Source organism: Phocoena phocoena, chromosome 10 (genome assembly GCF_963924675.1).
Source record: "Phocoena phocoena chromosome 10, mPhoPho1.1, whole genome shotgun sequence".
In the NCBI taxonomy this organism is placed as follows: domain Eukaryota; kingdom Metazoa; phylum Chordata; class Mammalia; order Artiodactyla; family Phocoenidae; genus Phocoena; species Phocoena phocoena.
The window spans coordinates 2,233,138-2,258,156 of NC_089228.1; the positions used below are offsets into that span (position 1 = coordinate 2,233,138).

General features: G+C 52.5%; 1 protein-coding gene across 1 annotated transcript in view; it reads right to left on the bottom strand.

Annotated features, from left to right (window-relative positions):
* The window catches only part of ACAD9 (acyl-CoA dehydrogenase family member 9), a 59,285-nt gene that overhangs the window by 1,094 nt on the left and 33,172 nt on the right, over positions 1-25,019 (bottom strand). The window contains exons 3-16 of the mRNA XM_065885747.1: positions 24,891-24,992; positions 21,605-21,711; positions 20,789-20,889; positions 19,994-20,072; positions 18,206-18,380; positions 17,590-17,663; positions 5,870-5,945; positions 4,395-4,465; positions 4,024-4,143; positions 3,313-3,441; positions 1,633-1,712; positions 966-1,092; positions 696-773; positions 44-172 (exon numbers count right to left, since the gene is read on the bottom strand). Coding sequence (XP_065741819.1) covers positions 44-172; positions 696-773; positions 966-1,092; positions 1,633-1,712; positions 3,313-3,441; positions 4,024-4,143; positions 4,395-4,465; positions 5,870-5,945; positions 17,590-17,663; positions 18,206-18,380; positions 19,994-20,072; positions 20,789-20,889; positions 21,605-21,711; positions 24,891-24,992 — 1,448 coding nt within the window. The remainder of the gene's footprint in view (positions 1-43; positions 173-695; positions 774-965; positions 1,093-1,632; positions 1,713-3,312; positions 3,442-4,023; positions 4,144-4,394; positions 4,466-5,869; positions 5,946-17,589; positions 17,664-18,205; positions 18,381-19,993; positions 20,073-20,788; positions 20,890-21,604; positions 21,712-24,890; positions 24,993-25,019) is intronic.

The following is a 25,019-nucleotide window of genomic DNA, read 5'->3' on the forward strand; positions in this document are numbered from 1 at the left end:
CCTGCAGGGAGGCTGCCTGTGCGGGCGGGAGGGGCAGGCCCACCTCGTGGTCGTGGTTCTGGAGCCCCACGCGGATAGAGCGGCTGGCCCGCGACAGCACGGCCGTCATCCCGTACAGGTTGATGAGGATGTTGGCCACTCGCTTCAAGACCAACTGCTCCTCCACGATGGTCTGGGAACAGAGGGCAGGGTGGAGACTGGCCACCTGGACATGACTCCAACACACTCTCCCAGGCCCACCTTTGCTCATCTCTGAGCCTCTTGCTCATCTCTGAGCCTCTCTCTACACCCTGCGGGAGCAGGGCTAACACTGCCTTCCCTTCGGGTTTTCCCTTAGCTCTGTCCAGATCTGGGCAGGAGTCAAGACAAGATCATGTCCCAGAAGCCTGGCTGAGACCACTGGCCAGCACTTACTATCACCTTTGGATACAAGAGACACAGATCAGGTCCTAAGAGTAAGGTCCAGGTGGGGCTGCCCCTCCCGGCTCCAGGGAGCCTCTGGTCACCTAGAAGGTGCCCACCCAGCAGGGGCTCCCCCCACGCTCCCCAGCTAGCTGAGTGGTCCCCAGGGCAGGCAGCCACAGCCAGCCCTGCTTCCCCAGCCCTCCAAGGTGACCAAGATTTCTAGGCCTGGTCCCCACGCTTGGCAAAATGTCATCTCACAGATGCTGGCCCGCGTCGCTGCCCCCAGGTACCTTGCCAAAGCGAAGCAGCAGCGTCTCCACGGTGCGGCCCAAGTCGTGCACGTTCTGCTCGAGCTTGTGGGCGCTGTCCTGGGGGGCCGGGGGGAGGATTCCGCTCAGCACCGCCCTCCCGTGGTGCCCAGGCCCTGCTGCCAGGCTTGGCTGTTCTCCACCGTGACAGGGTGGAGAAGGCATCTGGTGACCCTCGGACTGCCTGGTCCTCCCCGGTGCCCCCGCCACGCCCCCTCTGGGAAGGGGATACCCCTGGCTGGACCCACTCACCTCCATGCTGGGGTGCACGGCTCCGAGCTTCCCTGTCAGCCCAAGGTCCACAGTTCGGCCCAGGGAGTCACGAACCCTCTGGCTGACAGTCTCCATGATGGTGGTCACATTGCCCTGTTTAAGCTGCCTGCAGAGAACCCAGGCTCTGTAAGCTGAGGCCCCGCCTCCATGCCAGCAGCTCTAGGGAACCCAGGCAAAAGCGCCCTGACTATGCAAAGCCAGAGGGGCCAACCCAGGACCTTGACAGTTCGTCAGGGCGCAGCCGTCTCCTCTATGGCCCGAGGGGACACCCGGGTCACACCTGCTTCCAGGTCATTCTCTCCCCGAGTAGCCTGAAAAATCCTCTCGGCAGGGACTACTCACTGTTCTGGCCCCAGGATGGGGGTCAGGAGAGGAAACTAGTCTTGTGTTGGCCTTGGAGCTGGCACCTCTCCTTGCCCCGGTTCTAGACGGGAGCTGCAGGGGAGGAGGGCAGGGCCCTGGCGGCTTCCCAGGCATGCCGGCCCCTCCCTGTCCCCTCCCTCCAGCCAGCCCGTGAGTCAACTGAGCCCTGCCAGGCTGCACACCTGGTCTACGGATGAGGCAGCGCCCTTCTCTGTCTGCCCCGGAACAGGCCTGTGCTGGGCAGGGGTGGACCCGAGGGGCAGACGGTGGACGTGGTACCTACTTGACCCTTGCAGTCAGGATGCGGCCGGCATGCTGCAAGCCTGTCAGGGCGATGTACATCCGGAGAATCTCGTTGGTTCCCTGTGGCCAACATTATCCAGGTCAAACGCTGCCCACGTCAGGGCAGCCCTAGCAGTGCCGCGTGTGTGACTGGCTAGGCCCTGCTGCATCCCGCTCACTCTTCAGAAGCAGCTGGGAGCAGGGTTGTGACTGGGGGCCAGGGCAACACGTGGGCTACTGCTTCCACGGGACAAGTTGGGGCTGACCAGATGGCGGCGGCCTCCCTCTGGGACCTACCGCATCCCATGACCAACTGTGCGTGAGTCATTCCTTTTTCCAAGCTTCCGATTTTACTTCTTTTAAGCAGAGAAACAGCCCCCTTAAAAGAAGTGAAGCACCGCAGTGCCAGGTGCCAACACCCCGGGGGCTGCCTCTTCCCTGCTGCCACCCCCGGGCACCCCCCCCAACCGTGAGCCACGTGACCTCGGGGACACAGACCAGGGGGCTGTGCCTGTCGTGCACAGTGGTGCTGAGAGTCAGAGAGGCAGGGGCTGGACTGGGGCGCACCGCCAGGCCGCGCCACAGACAGAGACTCCATGGGAGCGGAAGTCCAGGACGACCCAGGCCCGTCCTGGGTGGTCTTGGCTTCACGCTGAGGGCCCTGCACCCCTCAGAGCCCCTGAACCTGTGCTGACCACCCCACCAGCCACGGAGGACCACACTCGCCCGGGCCAAGGGGAGGGGCCTTGGGAGAGGCAGGCCTGGGGCAGCAGGGTCGTGAGGTGGGACCTGTCCCTGGGGCCTTGGGCTGGCCGCGCCCTGTCCACTAAGGGAGAGGACACAGGGGACACCAGCAGCCAATGCGGTCTTTCCCCTGGAGGGGGAGCCCCCCAGGCGCCCAGCCTCGCACTGGTCCCAGGGTCTGCCTCCGCACACCTGTGTCCAGCCTGAAATCCTGGCCGGCCTCCCTCCACAGCCGCTGGCCGCACCACTGCCACCTACGCCCTGGGCAGGCTTGGGGCATTTCCAGGGTCGCAAACGCAAGCAAGCCATTCCCTGCTCCAAACTTTGTTACTGCTTCCCGGCCCTCACAGTACGATCCAAATAGGCTTCCATGGCTGGCTACTCTCTGGCCTTCCCGCCCAGCCCCTCTGCCCTGCCCACCCTGCCCCACCAATACCCCAGCCCCGCCGAGCAAGACCGGCCGCTGCTCCCTCCGTTTACCTGGTGCCAGCAGGTAAGGTCCTGTCAGGACCTGGCACACTCCACTCCCCTGCCCTCTCTGCCCCGAAGGCCAAGTGCGCTGCTTCCTGAGACCCCAGCCCCTCACCACACTGGTGTTCTGGAGTCGTCCTCTCTCAGCCAGGCTACACGACCAGACCAGTAGCGCCCCAAAGGCGACTCTGGGGTCCCAATGCCCTTTCCTCCCTACTTCCAGCCTGTGAACTCCCAACATCAGAGGCGCCAGGGAGCGCCCTTGGGGTGACCCTGCCAGCTGCCTCATCACCTAGAATGGGCACTGGAGGCTGCACCCCGGCCTCCCAGGCAGAGCTCTGCGGGCAGTCGAACGAGAGGACGCGCCAGCCGGCCCGGGCTCTGCGGCCTGGCGCCAGGACCACGAGGCTCTGGGGTCCACGGCAGAGCGGGGCGGGGCCGAGAGCCCGGCGGGCAGCGCACTCACCTCGAAGATGAGCAGGATACGGCTGTCGCGCAGGATGCGCTCGTACGGGTAGTCCCTCATGTAGCCTGAGCCCCCGAGGACCTGAAGCGCCTCGCTCACACACTGCCAGGCGGCCTCGGAGCTGAACACCTGCCGTGGACCGGGGCGAGGTCAGCACGGGGCCGTCAGCCCCAAGGCCCCTTCAGGAGGAGGACCCTCTGCCTCGGGGCCAGGTGGCTGCGGACGGGGTGGGAGGCTGCACGCGGAGGACTGGGCTTTGGGATGAGACGACCCAGGTAGGAGCCCTGACTGTCACGTCTCACTGGTGGCCAAACAGTGACCCCCCTCCCCAAAACAAGACAGAAGCACAAGGAACTCTGTGCTATTTACCTCAACCAGCTATTTCATGAAAGGAAGTTTTGATACCAAAACGCAGGAAGACCACAGACTCAGGACAGCACAGTCCTTCCCAAGGAAGCCCGGCTGCTTTGTTAGGAAGACAGGAAGTTACAACACACAGTGTGTGTCCTCCTCTCTTGCTGTCAGCACCAGCAGCTTGCTGGGAGACACTGGCCTCTCGTAAGCTGGACGCTGTCCTCTGCTGCTGCTCCTACACTACTCTGCTCCCCCCAGCTGCGTCCCAGGGGTGCCTGGCACGGTGGGTACCTCGTCAATACCTGAGCAGCGACAAACTAAGGAGGAGGACGGCAGGCACGCTGTGCATGGGGTTACCTTCACCATGGCGGCCTCGATGGAGCAGTCAGGGAAGCCCGGCTGGTCCAGCATCCCCGCGGTGAGGTAGGCCATACTTTCCATCACGTAAGCCTTCTGAGCCATCAGGGCAAACTTCTCCTGGAGCGTTCAGAAAAATACACGATCAAGAAAGAATGTGCCTACACTGAGACCCAAACCTGCCGAGCAGGAGAGAAGGTAACTCAGACCAGGCCCAGTGCCCAAGAGCACCAAGGCCCGGCACTCGTAAAAGGGCCCACGTGCTCATCTTCTCCCCGAATCACCGCCTAGGAGTCGGCAGTACAGACCCCCAAGCACACTTCAATGCCCACGAGGTAGAGTCAGCCCGTGCCGTGCTTGACCCTCCATACCTGGATCAAGCCGAACTCGCTGAGGCTCCTGCTGAACTGTTTCCTTGTACAGGCGTGCTCGGCGGTCATTTCTGAAGAGGAGCAGAGTTATCAGAGAACAATTTCCCGGCTGTCTTAACACCATTTCCTCAGTCTATCGTCACCACCCTTCAAACACTCAGGCAGGATCTACGAGAAGCGGGTCTGCTGAGACCGACACCCTGAAAATGAGAGCCCTGCCTTCCAACATCTCCGGATTCAGGAGTGCCCGTCCCCTCTGAGTGGCACCCAGGGTGGGGGACAGAGCAGGATCAGGAGCCAGTCAGACACGTCTGGACCCAACTCTCGCTCTTAGCAGCCGAGCCTGGGCCACGTGGTCTCCCTGCCCTCATCAACACTACTGACCTCAGAGACACAGCAAAGGCCACGGGACGCCCTGCACAGAGAAGCAGGCTCACACCCGGCACGTGTGTCCATCTGGCAGCAGGAGGGTGGCCCGTGGCTTCCGCGCCAGCCCTGTGCCCACAGCGGACCCCCTCCCTGCAGCCAGTGCTCTCCCAACACTCCCCACGGACATTCACGCGTAACCCACTCTCACAGCGGGCTCGCAGGGTAGACACGCAGGGTGGACAGGCTCCCACATTGCCCCGTTTCTGGGCCTTGTGATCTCAGGGGCTCTACATCCTTTTGGGGACAGACTGACCACGAGAGCGAAGCCCTTGCCAGACAAGGAAGCACAGTCCAGATGGGCTCAGGGCCTTGGGGGAAGCTTTGCAGAGGGAGACAAGCCCTGAGCTCACAGTCTGATCGGGGAGTGTGGTCTCGGGCAAATCACTCCCCCGCTCTGAGCGTCCGTCCCTTTGTCTATAAACGAACTCTGCCCTGAACTCTGAGCAGCTTCCTGAGCACCCAGTGGGGAGCTGGCCCCGGGTACGCCCACACCACAGCCAGGGCCCTGTGTGTCCCTGTGGTCCCTCACACAAAGCAAAGATGGCAGTGACGTTCCGCGTCCCCCAAAACCCCTATCAGGCTGTTTTAGCTTCACTGGCAAAGGGAAGTCTAGGGTTCAGTGACCATAAAAGAGGAAAGGGACAATGCAAAGGCTGAGGGACCAGGGTCCCCAGCCTGACCCCGCGGCTCACCCACCGTGCGGTCATCCACAGAGGACCAGCGCCCAGGCTTTTCGGGGCCCAGCTCACCTTCAGGTGTTCACTCGGCGGGCAGAGCGGCCACCCCTCTCTACCTCCACCAGAAGGCCCCCCGCCTCCCCCAGCCCGTGCGTGTCGAAGCCTCAACACTAGCCCTTCAGGGGCAGCCTCAGGGCACCCTTCAGTCTAAATCGAAGCCCTGATCCTAGATTTGGACAGGACCGGCTGTCAGCGGCCTGGCTCAGCGCTGGCCCGCCCGCCCAGGGACGTGGCACAGCCCCTGGGCCGAGCCGGCAGGGGCACCAGGGGCAAGCTGCCGCAAAGGGCTGCTGTCCCTGACTTACGTACCGATCAGTTTCTTGAGCATCCCAGCCACGGCACTGCCCATGCTGAACCGCCCGCTGTTGAGGATGTTCATGGCCACCTGCAGAGAGAGGAGGGCAAGCTGAGGGCCCTAGAGGGCTGAAGGGGACAGACCGCAAGAGCGCTCATCTGCTTTTACCAAAAGCTTTCTTGAAGACAACAGGCAGCATCCAGGTGGAGTTAATCACCCTGCCAACCCTCCCTGGGCCGGGAGGGAACACAGTCCCAATGCCTCAGAACCAGGCAAGCTGTCACTGAGATGCTCTCGCAAACATCCCCGAAGGCACACCCCCCCCCAAAACAAAGAAATGGGACACACTTATTCCAAAGGAAGTGGCCACTTCCCTCAGCCTCAGGGGAAGAGAGCAGAAACTAAGACTGGCTGGGTACCCACTGCCAACTCCTCACTTTCCCAGCAACGCTTCAGCGTCAGGGTCCTCCTTTCACAGATGAAGAGCCAGAGGTTCCAAGTGGTGAGCCAGTCACAGACAGAGCACGCAGCTGCCTGACATGCAGGCCCGTGCACCCTGCACTGAGCCAGTCCCTTTCACAGACGTGACGCGCTCCTCCCCGCACAGTGCCTACAGTAATGACCCTAGCTAAGGAGTTTTGTCAGCCTCACGCCTCTCTTCCAAACCCAACTTTCTCCCTAAAGCCGATGGCAAGCACACACACTGCTTCCCAAGTACCAGACTACCCGGGTTTGGGGAGGCACCCCCTTACAGACCTAAAGGGACCTAGAGACCATAGCCACCCAGGCAGCAGGCGAGGAGGGGCATCCCAGGCACACGGTGGACGTGTGGCCACCAGCACCAGCTCCTAGAGGACGCTGTCACCTGCCCACCTCTGCTCAAGCCTGTGAGACCCAAGGAGGAGGCCTCAAGGCAGGCCTAGGGTCTGGGGGCAGCAAGCAGCCTGGGACGCAGCTTCACACGCGGCACTGCTTGTACCGACTGCTCGCCTGCGTGACTGGGATTAACCAAATGTGCCTCTGAATTTATGACTACTTGCCAAATAACCTGAATGCGGACTCTCAAAACATCCTGTGGGGCTGGGGAGACTGGAAACACCTGCTCCAGCCACTGGGCAGGCAGCACTGGTCCTGACAGGCAAGTCCGAGGCAGGTGGGCAACTCGGTGGGCACGGCCAGAAGCTGGGGCTCGGCGAGGTCACAGTGCAGTGTGACCTGTTGTGCCTCCACTCGGGCCTGTGACCTGTAATGTCAGACTCCCTGTGTCTCAGGACATGGAGGGGGGGCGAGGAGGGGGGACACCGGTCCTGCTTGACCTGCCAGGACTGCAAGCAGGAACTGAACCCCCACCCTTGGTCCCTTCTCCCAGACTGTTTCTTAAAGGCCATCTCACAGTTGCATGAACAAACTTAACGTCACAGCCCCTTCGTGGTTGATTCTCAGCTTCACTTACAACAAGAACAAGAGGAGGAGAGGACTGGACGCCAGGCCCCAGTCCCCAGGAGGATGGAAGGCCTGGCCGGCTCAGCCTTACCTGAAAGGGCTCGTGAGCCTAGGCGTTCCCCCGCACCCAGGCCTGATCCTGCTGTGTGGTCACCTTCCTACTGCAGAGCAGTCCCCTCCCACAACTACACTCCAGGTACGAGACACAGCCGTCCCCGCAGCCCCCGTCGCTGACCGCCTCTGCGCCCCGATGAACCTCCTACTTGACCGCACGCGGCATCGGCATTCCCCGGGCCTGCGGTCATCCTACCCGCCATCGCTGGGATCACCCTAGCGTGTTGCGCTTTTCAGTGCTGAGGCTGACTGGCAGGCAATCCCACTCATCACAAGATAGGGCTTTAGAAATCTGTTTTTCTTTTGTATACTAAAACCATCACTTCTCACCTAACACAATGGAAAAAAATTTTTAATGCAGAGTTGGAAAGGACTGGGAAAAGACCTTACACACAGTCCAACCGTCCAGCAGGCAACATGGCAACATGGACCAAGAACTTAAAAATGACCACATCCTCTGACCCAGAAACTTGACTGGTATTTAAACTCAGGAGGTGATGAGAGAAGTGTGCAAGTTATGTATAAGGATACATGCCATGCAGTGCAGTCCCGAGTGGGGAAGAAGGGAAACTGCGCTAAATGCTCGATCCTGGAGACCCAGGGACAGTGAATGTCGCGTCACATGAGGAAATGCTGTGTGGTTCTGAATCTCAGCAAATCAAATTCCCTAGCATGAAAAGACTATGGGGGCTTGTTGATAAGTGAAAAATACCAGCTATCACCTCTACACACACACATGCACAAATATTTCAGTGATGTAAACTATTTAAAAAGATCTAGAAAGACAAGCACCAAAAGTGTGAACAGTGGAGACAGCAGAAGCAAGAAGAACTGCAATCCTGCAGCCTGTGGAACAAAAACCACATTCACAGACAGACAGACAAGATGAAAAGGCACAGGGCTATGTACCAGATGAAGGAACAAGGTAAAACCCCAGAAAAACAACTAAGTGAAGTGGAGATAGGCAACCTTCCAGAAAAAGAATTCAGAATCATGACAGTGAAGATGATCCAGGACCTCGGAAAGAGAATGGAGGCAGAGATCGAGAAGATGCAAGAAATGTTGAACAAAGACCTAGAAGCATTAAAGAACAAACAGAGATGAACAATACAAAAACTGAAATGAAAACTACACTAGAAGGAATCAATAGCAGAATAACTGAGGCAGAGGAACGGATAAGCGACCTGGAAGACAGAATGGTGGAATTGATTGCTGAGGAACAGAATAAAGAAAAAAGGATGAAAAGAAATAAAGACAGCCTAAGAGACCTCTGGGACAACATTAAACGCAACAACATTCACATTACAGGGGTCCCAGAAGAGAGAGAGAGAAAGGACCCGAGAAAATATTTGAAGACATTATAGTCGAAAACTTCCCTAACATGGGACAGGAAATAGGCACCCAAGTCCAGGAAGCTCAGAGAGTCGCATACAGGATAAACCCAAGGAGAAACATGCCGAGACACATAGTAATCAAACTGGCAAAAATCAAAGACAAAGAAAGATTACTGAAAGCAGCAAGGGAAGAATGACAAATAACATACAAGGGAACTCCCATAAGGTTAACAGCTGATTTCTCAGCAGAAACTCTAGAAGCCAGAAGGGAGTGGCATGATATATTTAAAGTGATGAAAGGGAAGAACCTACAACAAGATTACTCTACCCAGCAAGGATCTCATTCAGATTTGAGGGAGAAATCTAAAGCTTTACAGACAAGCAAAGCTCAGAGAATTCAGCACCACCAAACCAACTCTACAACAAATGCTAAAGGAACTTCTCTAAGTGGGAAACACAAGAGAAGTAAAGGATCTACAAAAACAAACCCAGGGCTTCCCTGGTGCCGCAGTGGTTAAGAATCCGCCTCCCAATGTGGGGGACACAGGTTCGTGCCCCGGTCCAGGAGGATCACACATGCCGCAGGGCAGTTAGGCCCGTGAGCCACAATTACTGAGCCTGTGCATCTGAAGCCTGCGCTCCACAACGGGAGAGGCTGCGACAGTGAGAGGCCCTGCGATACGCACTGCGATAAAGAAAACCCCCAAAAAAACATAACAATTAAGAAAATGGTAATGGGAACATACATATCAATAATTACCTTAAACGTGAATGGATTAAATGCTCCAACCAAAAGACACAGGCTCGCTGAACGGGTACAAAAACAAGACCCATATGTATGCTGTCTACAAGAGACCCACTTCAGACCTAGGGACACATACAGACTGAAAGTGAGGGGATGGAAAAGGATATTCCATGCAAATGGAAATCAAAAGAAAGCTGGAGTAGCAATACTTGTATCAGATAAAATAGACTTTAGAATAAAGAATGTTAGAAGAGAAAAGGAAGGACACTATATAATGATCAAGGGATCAATCCAAGAAGAAGATATAACAGTTGTAAATATATATGCACCCAACATAGGAGCACCTCAATACATAAGGCAACTGCTAACAACTATAAAAGAGGAAATTGACAGTAACACAATAGTGGGGGACTTTTAACACCTCACTTACACCAGTGGACAGATCATCCAGACAGAAAATACGGAAACACAAGCTTTAAGTGACACAACAGACCACAGAGATTTAATTGATATTTATAGGACATTCCGTTCAAAAACGGCAGATTACACTTTCTTCTCAAGTGCACACAGAACATTCTCCAGGATAGATCACATCTTGGGTCACAGATCAAGCCTCAGTAAATTTAAGAAAATTGAAGTCATATCAAGCATGTTCTCTATGCTTGTTCTCAACGCTATGACATTAGAAATAAATTACACGAAGAAAAACGTAAAACACACAAACACATGGAGGCTGAACAATACGTTACTAAATAACCAAGAGATCACTGAAGAAATCAAAGAGGAAATCAAAAATACCTAGAGGGCTTCCCTGGTGGCGCAGTGGTTGAGAGTCTGCCTGCCGACGCAGGGGACACAGGTTCGTGCCCTGGTCGGGGAGGATCCCACATGCCGCAGAGCAGTTGGGCCCATGAGCCATGGCCGCTGAGCCTGTGTGGCCGGAGCCTGTGCTCCACAGCGGGAGAGGCCACAACAGTGAGAGGCCTGCGTACCACAAAAAAAAAAAAAAAAAAAAAGACCTAGAGACAACTGACAATGAAAACACGACAATCCAAAACCTATGGGATGCAGCAAAAGCAGTTCTAAGAGGGAAGTTTATAGCAATAAAATCCTACCTCAAGAAACAACAAACATCTCAAATAAACAATCTAACCTTACACCTAAAGGAACTAGAGAAAGAAGAACCAACAAAGCCCAAAGTTAGTAGAAGGAAAGAAATCATCAAGCTCAGAGCAGAAATAAATGAGATAGAAACAAAGAAAACAATTGCAAAGATTAATAAAAGTAACAGCTGGTTCTTTGAGAAGATAAACAAAACTGATAAACCTTTAGCCAGACTCATCAAGAAAAAGAGGGAGAGGACTCAAATCAAAATGAGAAATGAAAAAGGAGAAGTTTCAACAGGCACTGCAGAAATACAAAGCATCCTAAGAGCCTACTACAAGCAACTCTATGCCAATAAAATGGACAACCTGGAAGAAATGGACTAACTCTTAGAAAGGTATAACCTTCCAAGACTGAACCAGGAAGAAATAGAAAATATGAACAGACCAATCACAAGTAATGAAATTGAAACTGTGATTATAAATCTTCCAACAAACAAAAATCCAGAACCAGATGGCATCAGAGGTGAATTCTATCAAACATTTAGACAAGAGCTAACACCCAACCTTCTGAAACTCTTCAGAAATTTTCAGGGGAAGGAACACTCCCAAACTCATTCTATGAGGCCACCCTGATACCAAAACCAGACAAAGATACTACAAAAAAAGAAAAGAACAGTCCAGTATCACTGATGAATACAGATGCAAAAATCCTCAACAAAATACTAGCAAACAGAATCCAACAACACATTAAAAGGATCATACACCACGATAAAGTGGGATTTATCCCAGGCATGCAAGGATTCTTCAATATAGGCAAATCAATCAATGTGATACACCATATTAACAAACTGAAAAAGAAAAACCATATGATCATCTCAATAGATGCAGAAAAAGCTTTTGACAAAATCCGACACCCATTTATGATAAAAACTCTCCAGAAAGTGGGCATAGAGGGAACCTACATCAACATAATAAAGGCCGTATACAATAAACCCACAGCAAACATCATTCTCCATGGTGAAAAACTGAAAGCATTTCCTCTAAGATCAGGAACAACACAAGGATGCCCACTCTCACCACTATTATTCAACATAGCTTTGGAAGTCCTAGCCATGGCAATCAGATAAGAAAAAGAAATAAAAGGAATACAAATTGGAAAAGAAGAAGTAAAACTGTCACTGTTTGCAGATGACATGATACTATACATACAGAATCCTAAAGATGCCACCAGAAAACTACTAGAGCTAATCAATGAATTTGGTAAAGTTGCAGGATACAAAATTAATGCACAGAAATCTCTTGCATTCCTATACACTAATGATGAAAAGTCTGAAAGAGAAATTAAGGAACACTCCCATTTACCATTCCAACAAAAAGAATAAAATACCTAGGAATAAACCTACCTACAGAGAGAAAAGACCTGTATGCAGAAAACTATAAGACACTGATGAAAGAAATTAAAGATGATACAAACAGAGAGATATACAGTGTTCTTGGATTGGAAGAATCAATATTGTGAAAATGACTATACTACTTAAAGCAATCTACAGATTCAATGCAATCCCTATCAAATTACCAGTGGCATTTTTTACAGAACTAGAACAAAAAAAAATCTTAAAATTTGTATGGAGACACAAAAGACCCTGAATAGCTGAAGCAGTCTTGAGGGAAAAAAATGGAGCTGGAAGAATGAGACTCCCTGACTTCAGACTATACTACAAAGCAACAGTAATCAAGACAGTATGGTACTGGCACAAAAACAGAAATATAGATCAATGGAACAGGATAGAAAGCCCAGAGATAAACCCACACACCTATGGTCAACTAATCTATGACAAAGGAGGCAAGGATATACAATGGAGAAAAGACAGTCTCTTCAACAAGTGGTGCTGGGAAAACTGGACAGCTCCATGTAAAAGAATGAAATTAGAACACTCCCTAACACCATACACAAAAATAAACTCCAAATGGATTAGGGACCCAAATGTAAGACCAGACACTATAGAACTCTTAGAGGAAAACACAGGAAGAACACTCTGACGTAAATCACAGCAATATCTTTTTTGATCTACCTCCTAGAGTAATGGAAATAAAAACAAAAACAAACAAATGGGACCTAATGAAAATTCAAAGCTTTTGCAAAGCAAAGCAAACTACAAACAAGACGAAAAGACAACCCTCAGAATGGGAGAAAATATTTGCAAATGAATCAAGGGACAAAGGATTAATCTCCAAAATATATAAACAGCTCATTCAGCTCAATATTAAAAAAGCAACCCAATCCAAAAGTGGGCAGAAGACCTAAACAGACATTTCTCCGAAGAAGAGATACAGATGGCCAAGAAACATATGAAAAGCTGCTCAACATCACTAATTATTAGAGAAATGCAAATCAAACCTACAATGAGGTATCACCTCACACTAGTTAGAATGGGCACCATCAGAAAATCTACAAACAACAAATGCTGGAGAGAGTGTGGAGAAAAGGGAACCCTCTTGCACTGTTGGTGGGAATGTAAGTTGATACAGCCACTATGGAGAACAGTATGGAGGTTCCTTAAAAAACTAAATATAGAATTATCATATGACCCAGCAATCCCACTACTGGGCATACACCCAGAGAAAACCATAATTCAAAAAGACATATGCACCCCAATATTCATTGCAGCACTATTTACAATAGCCAGGACATGGAAGCAACCTAAATGCCCGTCAACAGACGAATGGATAAAGAAGATGTGGTACATATATACAATGGAATATTACTCAGCCATAAACAGGAATGAAACTGGGTCATTTGTAGAGATGTGGACGGATCCAGAGACTGTCATACAGAGTGAAGTAAGTCAGAAAGAGAAAAAGAAATATCGTGTATTAACGCATATATATGGAACCTAGAAAAATGGTACATGAACTGGTTTGCAGGACAGTAATTGAGACACAGATGTAGAAAACAAATGTATAGACACCAAGGAAAGCGCCAGGGGGTGGGAGGTGGTGGTGTGATGAACTGGGAGATTGGGATTGACACATATCCTGATATATACTACTAAAAAGGGTAACTAATAAGAACCTGGTGTATAAAAAAATAAAGTTCAAAACATAAAATAATAATAAAATAGGTAAACAAAAAAGTGTGAACAGCGGATGGCAACTCCCCAGGGACGGGCTTCAGGGGACTCACGTGTTCCCTCATCTGTGTGTGACATCTGCACACAGACGCCCATCGTGTGCCCTCCACCTCCCCTACCCTCTGCTCCACACTTCGCGGGCAGCAGTGGCTGGAGCCCTGGCTGACGGTCCTTGGGTGATTCTTGTAATGCTCAGGAGGCCAGGGAGGTCCTGCTTTGATCCCTGTTCACAGCCAAGGTGGGGGCAACTTCCCACTGTGAAGACACTTACCCAGGCCACCCAGTAAATTAGGGCAGAGCAGCAATATAAAGACAAGCAGCCCAATTTAAAGACGGGCGTAGATTTGGAAAAATATTTCTTCAAAGGAGATAAACAGCCCATGGAAACAACCTTAATGTCCACTGACAGATGAATGGATAAAGAAGATGTGGTACATATATACAATGGAATATTACTCAGCTATAAAAAAGGATGAAATAATGCCATTTGCAGCAACACGGGTGCAACTAGAGATTATCATAAAGTAAGTCAGAAAGACATTATCTGAAGTAAGTCAGAAAGAGAAAGACAAATACCATCTGATATCACTTATATGTGTAATCTAAAATATGGCACAAATGAACGTATCTACAAAACGGAAACAGACTCACAGACATAGAGAACAGACTTGTGGTTGCCAAGGGGGAGAGGGGAGGTGGAGAAAAGGATTGGGAGTGTGGGACTAGCAAATGTAAACTATTATATACAGAATGGAGAAATAACAAGGTCTTACTGTATAGCACAGGGAACTATATTTGGTATCCTGTGACAAACCATAATGAAAAAGACTATTAAAAAAAAGGTCTGTATGTGTTTAACAGTTACTTTGCTGTACAGCAGACAATGGCACGACACCGTAAACTAACTATACTTCAATAAAATATTGGGTTGGCCAAAAACTGACTTCAGTTTTTAAGTAAAAATAAAAGACACATTTTTCACTTTCATCAAGAGCTTTATTGAACAACATATTCACAGTTTTGTTCCACTACCTCCGCCATTTTTCAGGCAACTTCATAATTCCATCTTCGCAAAACTTTTTATCTTTTTGAGCAAAGAATTGTTCCAGGTACCTTTTACAGTATTCCAGGGAATTGAAATTTCTCCCATTAAGAGAATTTTGTAAAAACCAAAATAAATGGAAATCTGAAGCCTGGTGAATACGGTGGATGAATCAGAACTTCCCAGCCAAGCTGTAACAGTTTTTGCCCGGTCATCAAAGAAACATGCGGTCTTCCGTTATTCTGATGGAAGATTATACATTTTCTGTTGACTAATTCGGATGCTTTTCTTCAAGTGCTGCTTTCAGTTGGTCTCACTGGGAACAGTACTTGTTGGATTTAATCGTTTGGTTTTCCGGAAGGAGCTCATAATAGAAGACTCCCTTCCAATCCCACCAATACATACAACATCACCTTCTTTGGATGAAGACCAGCCTTTGGTGTGGTTGGTGGTGGTCCATTTTGCTTGCCCCACAATCTCTTCCATTCCACATTATTGTACAGTATCCACTTTTCATTGCCGGTCACAATTTGTTTTGAAAATGGAATGTTTTCATTACATTCCAGTAGAGAATCCATGTGGAGATATGGCCAAGAAGGTTTTTTTCACTTAACTTACATGGACCCCAAACATCAAAGTGATTAAGATAACCAAGCTGGTGCAAATGATTTTCAACATTTGATCTGGATATTTTGAGTATGTCGGCTAGCTCTCTCATGGTATAACGTTGATTGTTCTCAATTAATGTCTCGATTGATATCTATCAACTTCAACTGGTCTACCCGACCGTGGAGCATCGTCCAGCAAGAAATCTCCAGCACAAACTTCACAAAACACTTTTGACATGTTCGATCGGTCACAGCACCTTCTCCATACACTGCACAAATATTTTTTTGCGTTTCAGTTGCGTTTTTACCTTTCCTGAAATAATGAAGCATAATATGCCCAAAATGTTGCTTTTTTTCCTTCCACCTTCAATATTAAAATGGCTACACAAAAGTTCACCAATTTTGATGTGTTTTTTTTTAAATGCATGCTGATATGACAGCTGTCAAAATACGATCTAGCAAAATTGTTTCGAATGAAATTAAAGACAACTAAATGCTACTAGAGCCATCTTATGGAAAACATCGAACGAACTTTTTGGCCAACCCAATAAAATAAAATAAACAAAGGGGATAAAGAGCCAATAAGCGCATAAAAAGATGCTCAACACGACTAATCATCAGGGAAATGCAAATGAAACCACAGCGAGATACACTTCACGCCCACGAGGATGGCTGTAATTTTAAAAATGGACGATCACACATATTGGCAAGGATGTGGAGCAACTGGAACCCTAAGGCACTGCTGCTGCAAATGTGAGACAGTGCAGCTGTTGTGGAAAAGAGTTTGGCGGTTCCTCAAAAAGCTAAACATAGAGTCACCCTCTGACCCTCCATTTCTTCCAGGTGTGCGCCCAACAGAATGGAAACAGCATTCACACAAAAACGTGCACGAGGCTTCACAGCAGCATTATTCAAATGGCCAAAAATGGAAACAACCCAAATGTCCATCAGCTGATGACAGATGGACAAAACGTGGTCCATGTACATGATGGAACGTTACTCAGCTATAAGAAGGAGTGACAGCTGCTAGACTTGGATAAACCTTGAAAACATCATGCAGCGTGAAAGAAGCCATACAGGAAGAACCACACATGGATTCCATCTAAATGAAACATTCAAAATAGGAAGATGGGGCTTCCCTGGTGGTGCAGTGGCTCAGAGTCTGCCTGCCGATGCAGGGGACACGGGTTCGTGCCCCGGTCTGGGAAGATCCCACATGCCGCAGAGTGGCTGGGCCCGTGAGCCACGGCCGCTGAGCCTGCGTGTCCGGAGCCTGTGCTCCGCAACGGGAGAGCCCACAACAGTGAGAGGCCCGCGTACCGCAAAAAAAGAAAGAAAAAAAAAATCCGCCTGTCAATGCAGGGGACACAGGTTCAAGCCTTGGTCCGGGAAGATCCCACATGCTGTGGAGCAACGAAGCCTATGTGCCACAATTACTGAACCTGTGCTCTAGAGCCCACGAGCCACAACTACTGAACCCATGTGCCACAACTACTGAAACCCGCACGCCTAGAGCCTGTGCTCCGCAACGAGAAGCCACCGCAATGAGAAGCCCTCGCACCACAACGAAGAGTAGCCCCTGCTCACCGCAACTAGAGAAAGCCCGCACACAGCAACAAAGACGCAATGCAGCCAAAAACAAAAATAAAATGCATTTGTAAACAAACAAACAAAACAGGCAGATCCACAGAAGCAGAAAGTGAAACAGTGACGGCAGAGCTCTGGGAGAGGGAAATGAGAAAGTGTGGGGTGTCTTGCTGGGGTGATGGCAATGTTCTAGAATTAGACCATGGAGATGGCTGCACAAGCACAGTGAATATACTAAAAACCAAAAAAGCATTCATTTGAAAATGGTAAATTTTGTCATGTGAATTACCTGTTATTAAATACATTCTTACTCTAAGAAAAAAAAATCAGGGTAAGCACTGAGGACCCAGGGCTGTGCGTCCTGAGCTTTGCAGGGCCACTGGGCTGCTCTCTCCACTGGCTGGGGGAGGACTCTACCCCTACGTGAGGGAGGGTGAGACTGAGTGCTGCTGCACCCCTGCCTCCCAAGGCTGACTTCTCTCTGCTCTGCTGACCTCCACACAGAGAGCCATGCATGGCCGCCTGGCCAGCCCAGCCCAGTGCACTGCCAGCAGGGAGGTGACGGGAAGCTGGGCCAACGCACACGAGACTGCAACAAAGGTCAGCACACACAGGGCAACGCACCTTAAAGCCGCCTCCAACTTCTCCGAGGACGTTTTCCACGGGCACCCTGGTGTTCTCAAAGTGGACCTCGCAGGCTGGAACACATGACATCCAGGACCTCAGCTGAGGGGGACGAAGCGCTCTACCCCTGACCCCCACTCGAGGGACGCGGTTCATTCACTCACTCGCTCATTCATTCAGACCCTCTACGGTCCGAGCTAAAGGACCCAAGAGGCTGGGCCTCGTGAGGACCACAGGGCAGCTCCAGGTGGGCCGAGAGCCACTTACAGGATACCAGCCTCGAGTGAACTGAGTGCTAACTGGGCTTAGGTGGGGAGGAGGGAGAAGGGAGGAAGGAGGAGTCCCAGGCTGGAAAGATGGGGGTCTGCTGTACTGCAACACTGACCCAGGACCCCCAGCACCACCTTGCTCCAAGGCTGAGCGCCACAAGGTGGTGACGACCTCACCTTGAAGTCATCACTGCCCGATGTGTGGAGAGATTTTGCCAAATGCTCGGGTGGAAACAAAACTACTTAAGTCTCATGTTATCTTGATATTTGATACCTTTTTATCAAGATAAAATCTCACCTTGTCTCTTTCTCTCTCATACACACACATGCATGCACGTGCCACTCACTGTTGGAGCCTCGGATGCCTAACTTATCCTCCGGTTTCCCGCTGGTGATTCCACCAAAGTCTCTCTCTACTATGAACGCTGTGACCTTGTCCTTTACTGAGCCATTAGAATCAACAACCTCTGTCTTTGCAAACACAGTAAAAACACTGGCTAGTCCTCCATTGGTGATCCAGACCTGAGGAAAGAAAGCAAAAGGGCTCCAGAGAAAACCAAACTACTACAAACTGGCCACCCTCAGCACCAGCTGCCCATCACAGCTCAGGCCAGAACAGGCTCAACCCAGCATCCCCAGAGCATGGATTTCCCCAGGAGACACAGGTGGCCCTGCATGTGTGTCAGTGCGTGTGTCAAGTAGCTCTGGCTCAGCATGAAACAGCTGGGGGTGGGAGGGAGGCAGAAAGGAGTGAGGGAAAGTGGGAAGGGGAGGGGGAGGAGGATGGAGGAGGGGAAGGGAGGGGAGGGGGAGAGGAGGATGGGGGAGGGGAGGGGAAGGGGGGAGGGGGAGGGGAGGGGAGGGGGAGGGGACAGGAGGGGAGGGGGAGAGGAGGATGGGGGAGGGGAGGGGAGGGGAGGGGGAGGGGAGGGGAGGGGGAGGGGAGGGGGAGAGGGAGGGGGAGAGGGAGGGGGAGAGGGAGGGGGAGAGGGAGGGGAGGGGGAGGGGAGAGGGAGGGGAGGGGGAGGGGAGGGGGAGGGGAGGGGGAGAGGGGGAGGGGAGGGGAAGGGAGGGGGAGAGGAGGAGGGGAGGGGAGGGGAGGGGGAGGGGAGGGGAGGGGGAGGGGAGGGGAAGGGGGGGAGGGGAGGGGGAGAGGAGGAGGGGAGGGGAAGGGAGGGGGAGAGGAGGAGGGGAGGGGAGGAGGAGAGGGGACGGGGAGGGGGAGGGGAGGGGAGGGGGAGGGGAGGGGGAGGGGGAGAGGGAGGGGGAGAGGGAGGGGGAGGGGGAGAGGGAGGGGGAGAGGGAGGGGGAGAGGGAGGGGGAGAGGGAGGGGGAGGGGAGGGGGAGGGAGGGGGAGAGGAGGAGGGGAGGGAGGGCGAGAGGAGGAGGGGAGGGGAAGGGAGGAGGGGAGGGGAGGGGAGGGGGAGGGGAGGGGAAGGGAGGGGGAGGGGAGGGGGAGAGGAGGAGGGGAGGGGAAGGGAGGGGGAGAGGAGGAGGGGAGGGGAGGAGGAGAGGGGACGGGGAGGGGGAACAGACTTCTCAACAAACTGCTCCATGTAGAACTTATTTGGATCCTAATTCAAGCAACTTGTTTGTAAAAAATAAGTATGAGACAATCAGGGAAGTTTGAACGTTAAGCAGATAGTAAGAAATGATCAAGGTTTAAGTGTACGCCGTGACTTTCTCAGGCCCGTCCTGCAGAGATGCACTGAGCTCGTCATGGCTGCCATCCAGGACTGCAGCGTGACGGAGGAAGCACCGAAGCCGGGAGACGGGGGTGGACGTTCACGACACTAAACTTTTGTGTTTCAAAATCCGTGTAATAAAAAGTTAAAAGAATGGACACACAAGAGCAGCTCAGGGAGGTGGGCAGCACTACGGAGGCCTGCGGGCTCAGGAGCCAGGACACCTTGGTTCCCATCCTGCCACTAAGCGGATGGTATGGTGGCGGGTCATGTAACCTCTCTGAGCCACCGTTTCTTCTTCCAAAAAAGGAGGCACATCACCCGAGGATGACGGTTAAGGGGTGATGTGCCTGCCCTTTATGATCCCTGGAGCATGGGAAGTGGTCAGTGCGTGGTGGTGAAGGTCAGGACGGAGACCCTGACACGGCCACGGAGGCCACGCAGCTGTACCTTGGAGCCATTGAGGATGTAGTGTTTCTTATCTTCACTTAACGTGGCCCTGGTCCGGATGGAGGCAGCATCGCTCCCACTGCGGCGAAAGAAATACGCGGTTGAGGGGTAACGCTGGAGACAAGGCCCCATGGAAAACAAAGGGCCAGCTAATAGACATATTCAGCTTTGCAGCCACAGACAATCTGCAGACAGACGGGCATGTTCCAGTAAACTTCATCTATGAAAACAGGTGGTGAGGTGGGTTTGGCCAACCCCGCTCTGTCACATCGGGTGAGAAGGCAGCAGCGACAACGTTTAGGAGGTCTAAACACGGAAATGCCGGCTCACGCGGGCTCTAACCTCCCGCGAGGCGAGCGCAGGGGACCCAGGTCCCCAGGTGGGGAAGCAGGACGGAAAGGGGCTGGATAACGGACTTGCCCTCATGGCGGCTGTGAGACTCGGGGCTCATCACCCCATCTCACTGAACCTCAGTTCACAGCCTGTAAAGTGGGCACAATACCACCCGCCCTTTATACTCTGAAAGTCGCTGTGAAGCCTGAATGCATTACTGTATATAAGGAGGGTTGCAAAGCACAAAGGAATTACAGGTGCTGTCAGCCATGTTATCTCATTTGTAAAGGTCACCAGGAAAGAGAAGTAAGGTAGAGATAAGAGAGCATGAAGAGAATGGGTGAGAAAAGCTGTGGACTCAACTCCCGGGAAGTCTTCAGGGAGGGAAGAAGCCAGCCACCCCTCTTCAGTAAAAAGAAGAGCCCCTGGACCCTGAAGCTGTGAGTGACACGCAGGGCTGACCTGGCTGGCTCCGTCAGGCAGAAGGCGGCCACGTGTTCCCCGGAAGCCAGCTTGGGCAGGTACCTGGCCTTCTGCTCCTCACTGCCGGCCAAGATGATGCCCTGGCAACACACACGGGCTGCTTTCAGCGGTGGCAAGAGAGAAGTGTGTGAAACGTGCTTGCAGAACACAGCCCCTTCTGGAACACGCTTCCTTCACACAAGAGCTGGCAGCCGCAGTAAAAACTGGGGAGCTGTTGGAGGGTCTGGGGAGCTGGGCTGCCAGGGAGACCCCAAAGTGCACAGTCCAGGGTGGCCTGGCACAGCTCCAGGAAGGGCCTCAGTCTTTCCGGCAATTCCTCCACTTCCCGGCAGGGTGGCCAGAGCCGGGTGGCTGGAGCCACAGCCGGTGCTTGGGCAGCGCCACGCCCGGGCACCAAGCTTGCTGTGCACTCAGCCCCCTCGGTTTCTACACTGAACAAGAACCACCCAAGGAATGAGCTGTGGGCCCCTGGACCTGCCCTGAAAGACTCCAAGCAGCGGAGTAGGAGGACAGGTGCCAACAGCAGGGGGGACACGCTCAGGCCCCGAGGGAGCCAATCAAGAGGTGGGGTCACCTCCAGCCCGTGGTGAAGGCAGGCTCTACGGAGGCAGTGGCATCTGGCCTGGGTCTGGAAGGATGGGTCAGAGGCGATGGGGCAGGAGGAGGTTTCAAAAGGAGGGACAGGGCCACCGGAGGGCACTGAGCACGGTACAGCGAGGCTGCAGGACAGCGGGCCTTCCTCCGAGACGCTGAGCCGGCTGCCCCCTCGCCACTGCGGAAACCCAGACCCCTGACCTTGAGGCCGATGGCCTGGTGTGCTGCCAGCGTCACGGCGATGGAGCAATCCAGGCTGATGATCTCCCCCAGCCGCGCGTACATGGTGTTGGAGAGGCCCAGGCCACCTAGGGCAGAAACAGGCCAGCTTCACTTACGCTCCAGCCCCAAATTCCTCCCAGGAAAGGCAAGTGGCTTTATAAAGTCAGCTCCCCATTTTTTAAAAATCACAACACAGAATGGTTCAAAGGAAACAGAAATTACCCATGAACTTGTCACTCAGAAAGAGCATTTTTGTGCACGTCCTTTCAGACTTCTTCTAGGCATATAAGCATATACAGGTGTATATTTTAATATAAAAATGTAATATTTAACACAAAAACATATAAACACCTAAACATACATAAAGTTACTTGAAATGCTGTGAATACCTCCTATCACAGATCTTGGGCTTCACAGATGTGAACCCCATTCCGAAACCCACCCCCAGCATCTCGGGGCCTCCAGGAAAGGTCTCTCTGCCTGGGATACTGGCATCCGGGGTTGGGTCCTTCTGTCGCAGGGGTGCCCCGTGTGCTGTAGGACGTGGGGTGGCATCCTTGACCTCTGCCCACTAGAAGTTCCCCCTCCTCCACAGTTCTGACAACATAAATGTCTCTAGATGTTGCCAAATGCCCACCCAGGGTCGGGGGGCAAAGTCACCCTCGGAAGGAGTCAGTGTTCTAGGAGCAAAAAGAGAAAACACTAAAAACGCAGACTCCGCTGAACTTGGGTATTCTGCATTTTATCTTCAACTTCCGGCGGTGGTGGGGTGGCCTTGTGTGCACCTTACAAATGACTACCCGAGGCCTAAGGTCGCGCGCGGCCCAACTGCAGGGGGCGCCTTCCACACAAGGGGAGGGCCGAGTCCCTGCAGGGGTGCGCAGCGTCCCCTGCGCTCAGCGGGGACCCAGGGAAGGTCACCCATCACCATGCCGCTTTCAATCAAAATGCTTGAGCTCCTACTTGTCTGACATACTGAAGTCAGTGTTGCTTGTTTAAAAAAAAAAAAGCTGTGTATTTTTTTTCCCATGAAAGTATCAGAAAAATCATGGGGGGAGGACAATCAATGGGGACAGATGACAGGTGGGTGGGGACTGCTTGACGGGGGGAGGGGCTGAGGGGCCGGAAAGACCCGGGGGGTACCCAGGGAACTGGGGGCGGAAACCAGGCTGCCGGTGGAAAGGCCTCTTTTCCAGGATGGCGGTTTCCAACCAGGCTTCAGAACACTCCAGGACTGGGAACAATTCCCGAAAATGTTTTGGGCATGAACATAAGGTTGCTGTCGCCTTAATTTCCCCAGGAAGGATTTAAAAAAAGGAAAGACAATGAAATAGTCCCAAATGTGACCACTGTCATCTCATGAAAGAGCATTTTCACACCCAAGAAGGGGACATAAAACAGGAATAAGGGATGGATTTGTGCAATCACATACACACACACACACCACACACCACACACACACGTGCTGGCATAAAACACAGAGAGATGCAAAAAGACATATTCCAATCTCACACAAAAATTGTCTGGAGGAAAACTTAACTGCTGCTTCTCCTCAGTCAAGAAGTCGTTTCTTAATGATTCTGAAGGGGAAACGTACAATCACCAACCTGGCTGTGTCTGCCAGCTTTCCTCCACTAACCGTTTTCTCCAAACACTTATTTTTCTCAGCTCATGACACCAACTGCCGCTCTGTGGCTCAGCCCCACCTGGTCTCTACTCTAATATTCGACGTGGCCCCCACCTTACGGCAGACAGTTCCTCGGGGCCTGTGAGTTACCGACAAGTGACACCGACAGGTCTCCAGGTGTGGGGAGAGCTCAGTCCCCGGTCCCCAGAGGCTGCAGGTGTAGCTCCCCCCAAGAGGCCTGTGCTGCATCCCGCCACCAGAGGGAGCAGCAACAGCAATTATTTCATGTTTTCTGCACAGACTGGAACTCCTTCCATATATTTGGAAACGCGGTGACAGGGATTTCATAGGATGACGAGTAGGAGACGTCCTTTAACAGCTTAATACGCTGCGACAGACACACGTAAACGAAGATTTAACCTGATTAAAACGCACCTCTCAATTAAGGAAATCAGACATCAGACTCGTTTGTTCTATGTTTTCACATTTTGTCTCAGACTGCAGCCTCTGCAGGATAGGTCCCAGTGGGACTTCCTGCATAGGCAGCGAGGGCCCCCACCCTTGGCTGTGGGGTGGGGTGTGCGGGGGGCACAGGTCTCACTGAGATAAACCCGGCAGAGGCAGAACGTCAAGGACAGCTCCCGCGTCCGGGCCTCGCCGTGCAGGCCTAACCCAAGGCCTGGCTGGGAGAACGTACCCGGGTGTCACACACCACCTACAGCTCTCGGGTCCAAACCACTGACCCTGTGCTCATGAAGCCGGAAGCCGCCTCAGCCTGGGCTCGGCGGGAGGGCTCAGAGAGCAGGGGGTGCGGGGTGAAGGCCACACGTCTTCGTCAAAAGATCCCGAGAGTGAAAATACAGGGACGTGCGTCCGTGCCAGTGCTTGCGAGGGACTGTGTTTTGTCCCTGCTCCTCCCTCACACACTCCGTGCCTGTCCCCTCGCTCCCACAGAACTGAGAGGACCACCCCTACATCAGGCAGGAGACACACAAGCTGCACGACGGGCTCAGTCTAACAGGGCACAGCCACCAGGCGGGGATCCTGGGGGGAAGGCAGGGCCTTCCACTGTAAACCTCCAAGAGCAACGAGCATGGCCCAGAGGCCAACAGGCCTGCTCGCAAGCTCCCGAGAGGGCTCCACCTCCCCGAGGCGGCCCGCGCCCCACAGCCGTGCACCCACTCCCTTGGCCGCTGGGCCCTGGCCCCTGGGCGCGCAGCGCGTGGCCTTCCCTACACACAAAAGCACTTGCGGGCCTGGGGCAGCTCCTCTGCCAGAGAGACCACAGGGCTTCACAGTGGAGACCACGCTGCACCGGCCCGAGCTGGCCGGAGGTGATACCCACCCCTCCTTCCTCACCCAAGGGACCCAGAGAGCACAGACATCCTGCAGGGTCCCTCCCCACCTCCGAGGAGGAAGGCAGGGAACTGGATAGCTCTTCCTGCTGAAAAGCCTCTTGGGCCACACACTCACCAGCCAGCCACCCTGGATTTAACCCACAAAGGGACGTTTTACAGCCTGACCTTGGACTTCGTGCATTTTCCAAGGCCACCTTTCTGGAACAGAACCCTTTTTTGGACAAATACGGAGGGTTTTCTTAAAAGCCAAACTGGTTGGGTGGCGGTTTCCTTTACTTACCGTATTCTTCTGGGACTTGCATCCCAAAAAGCCCCAGGCTCTTCAGTTTCTCTAAAGTTTCATTTGGGATTTTTCCCTCTCGGTCGATTTTTTGAGAGTCCACTGCCAAGAGGAAATATTTTGATTAAA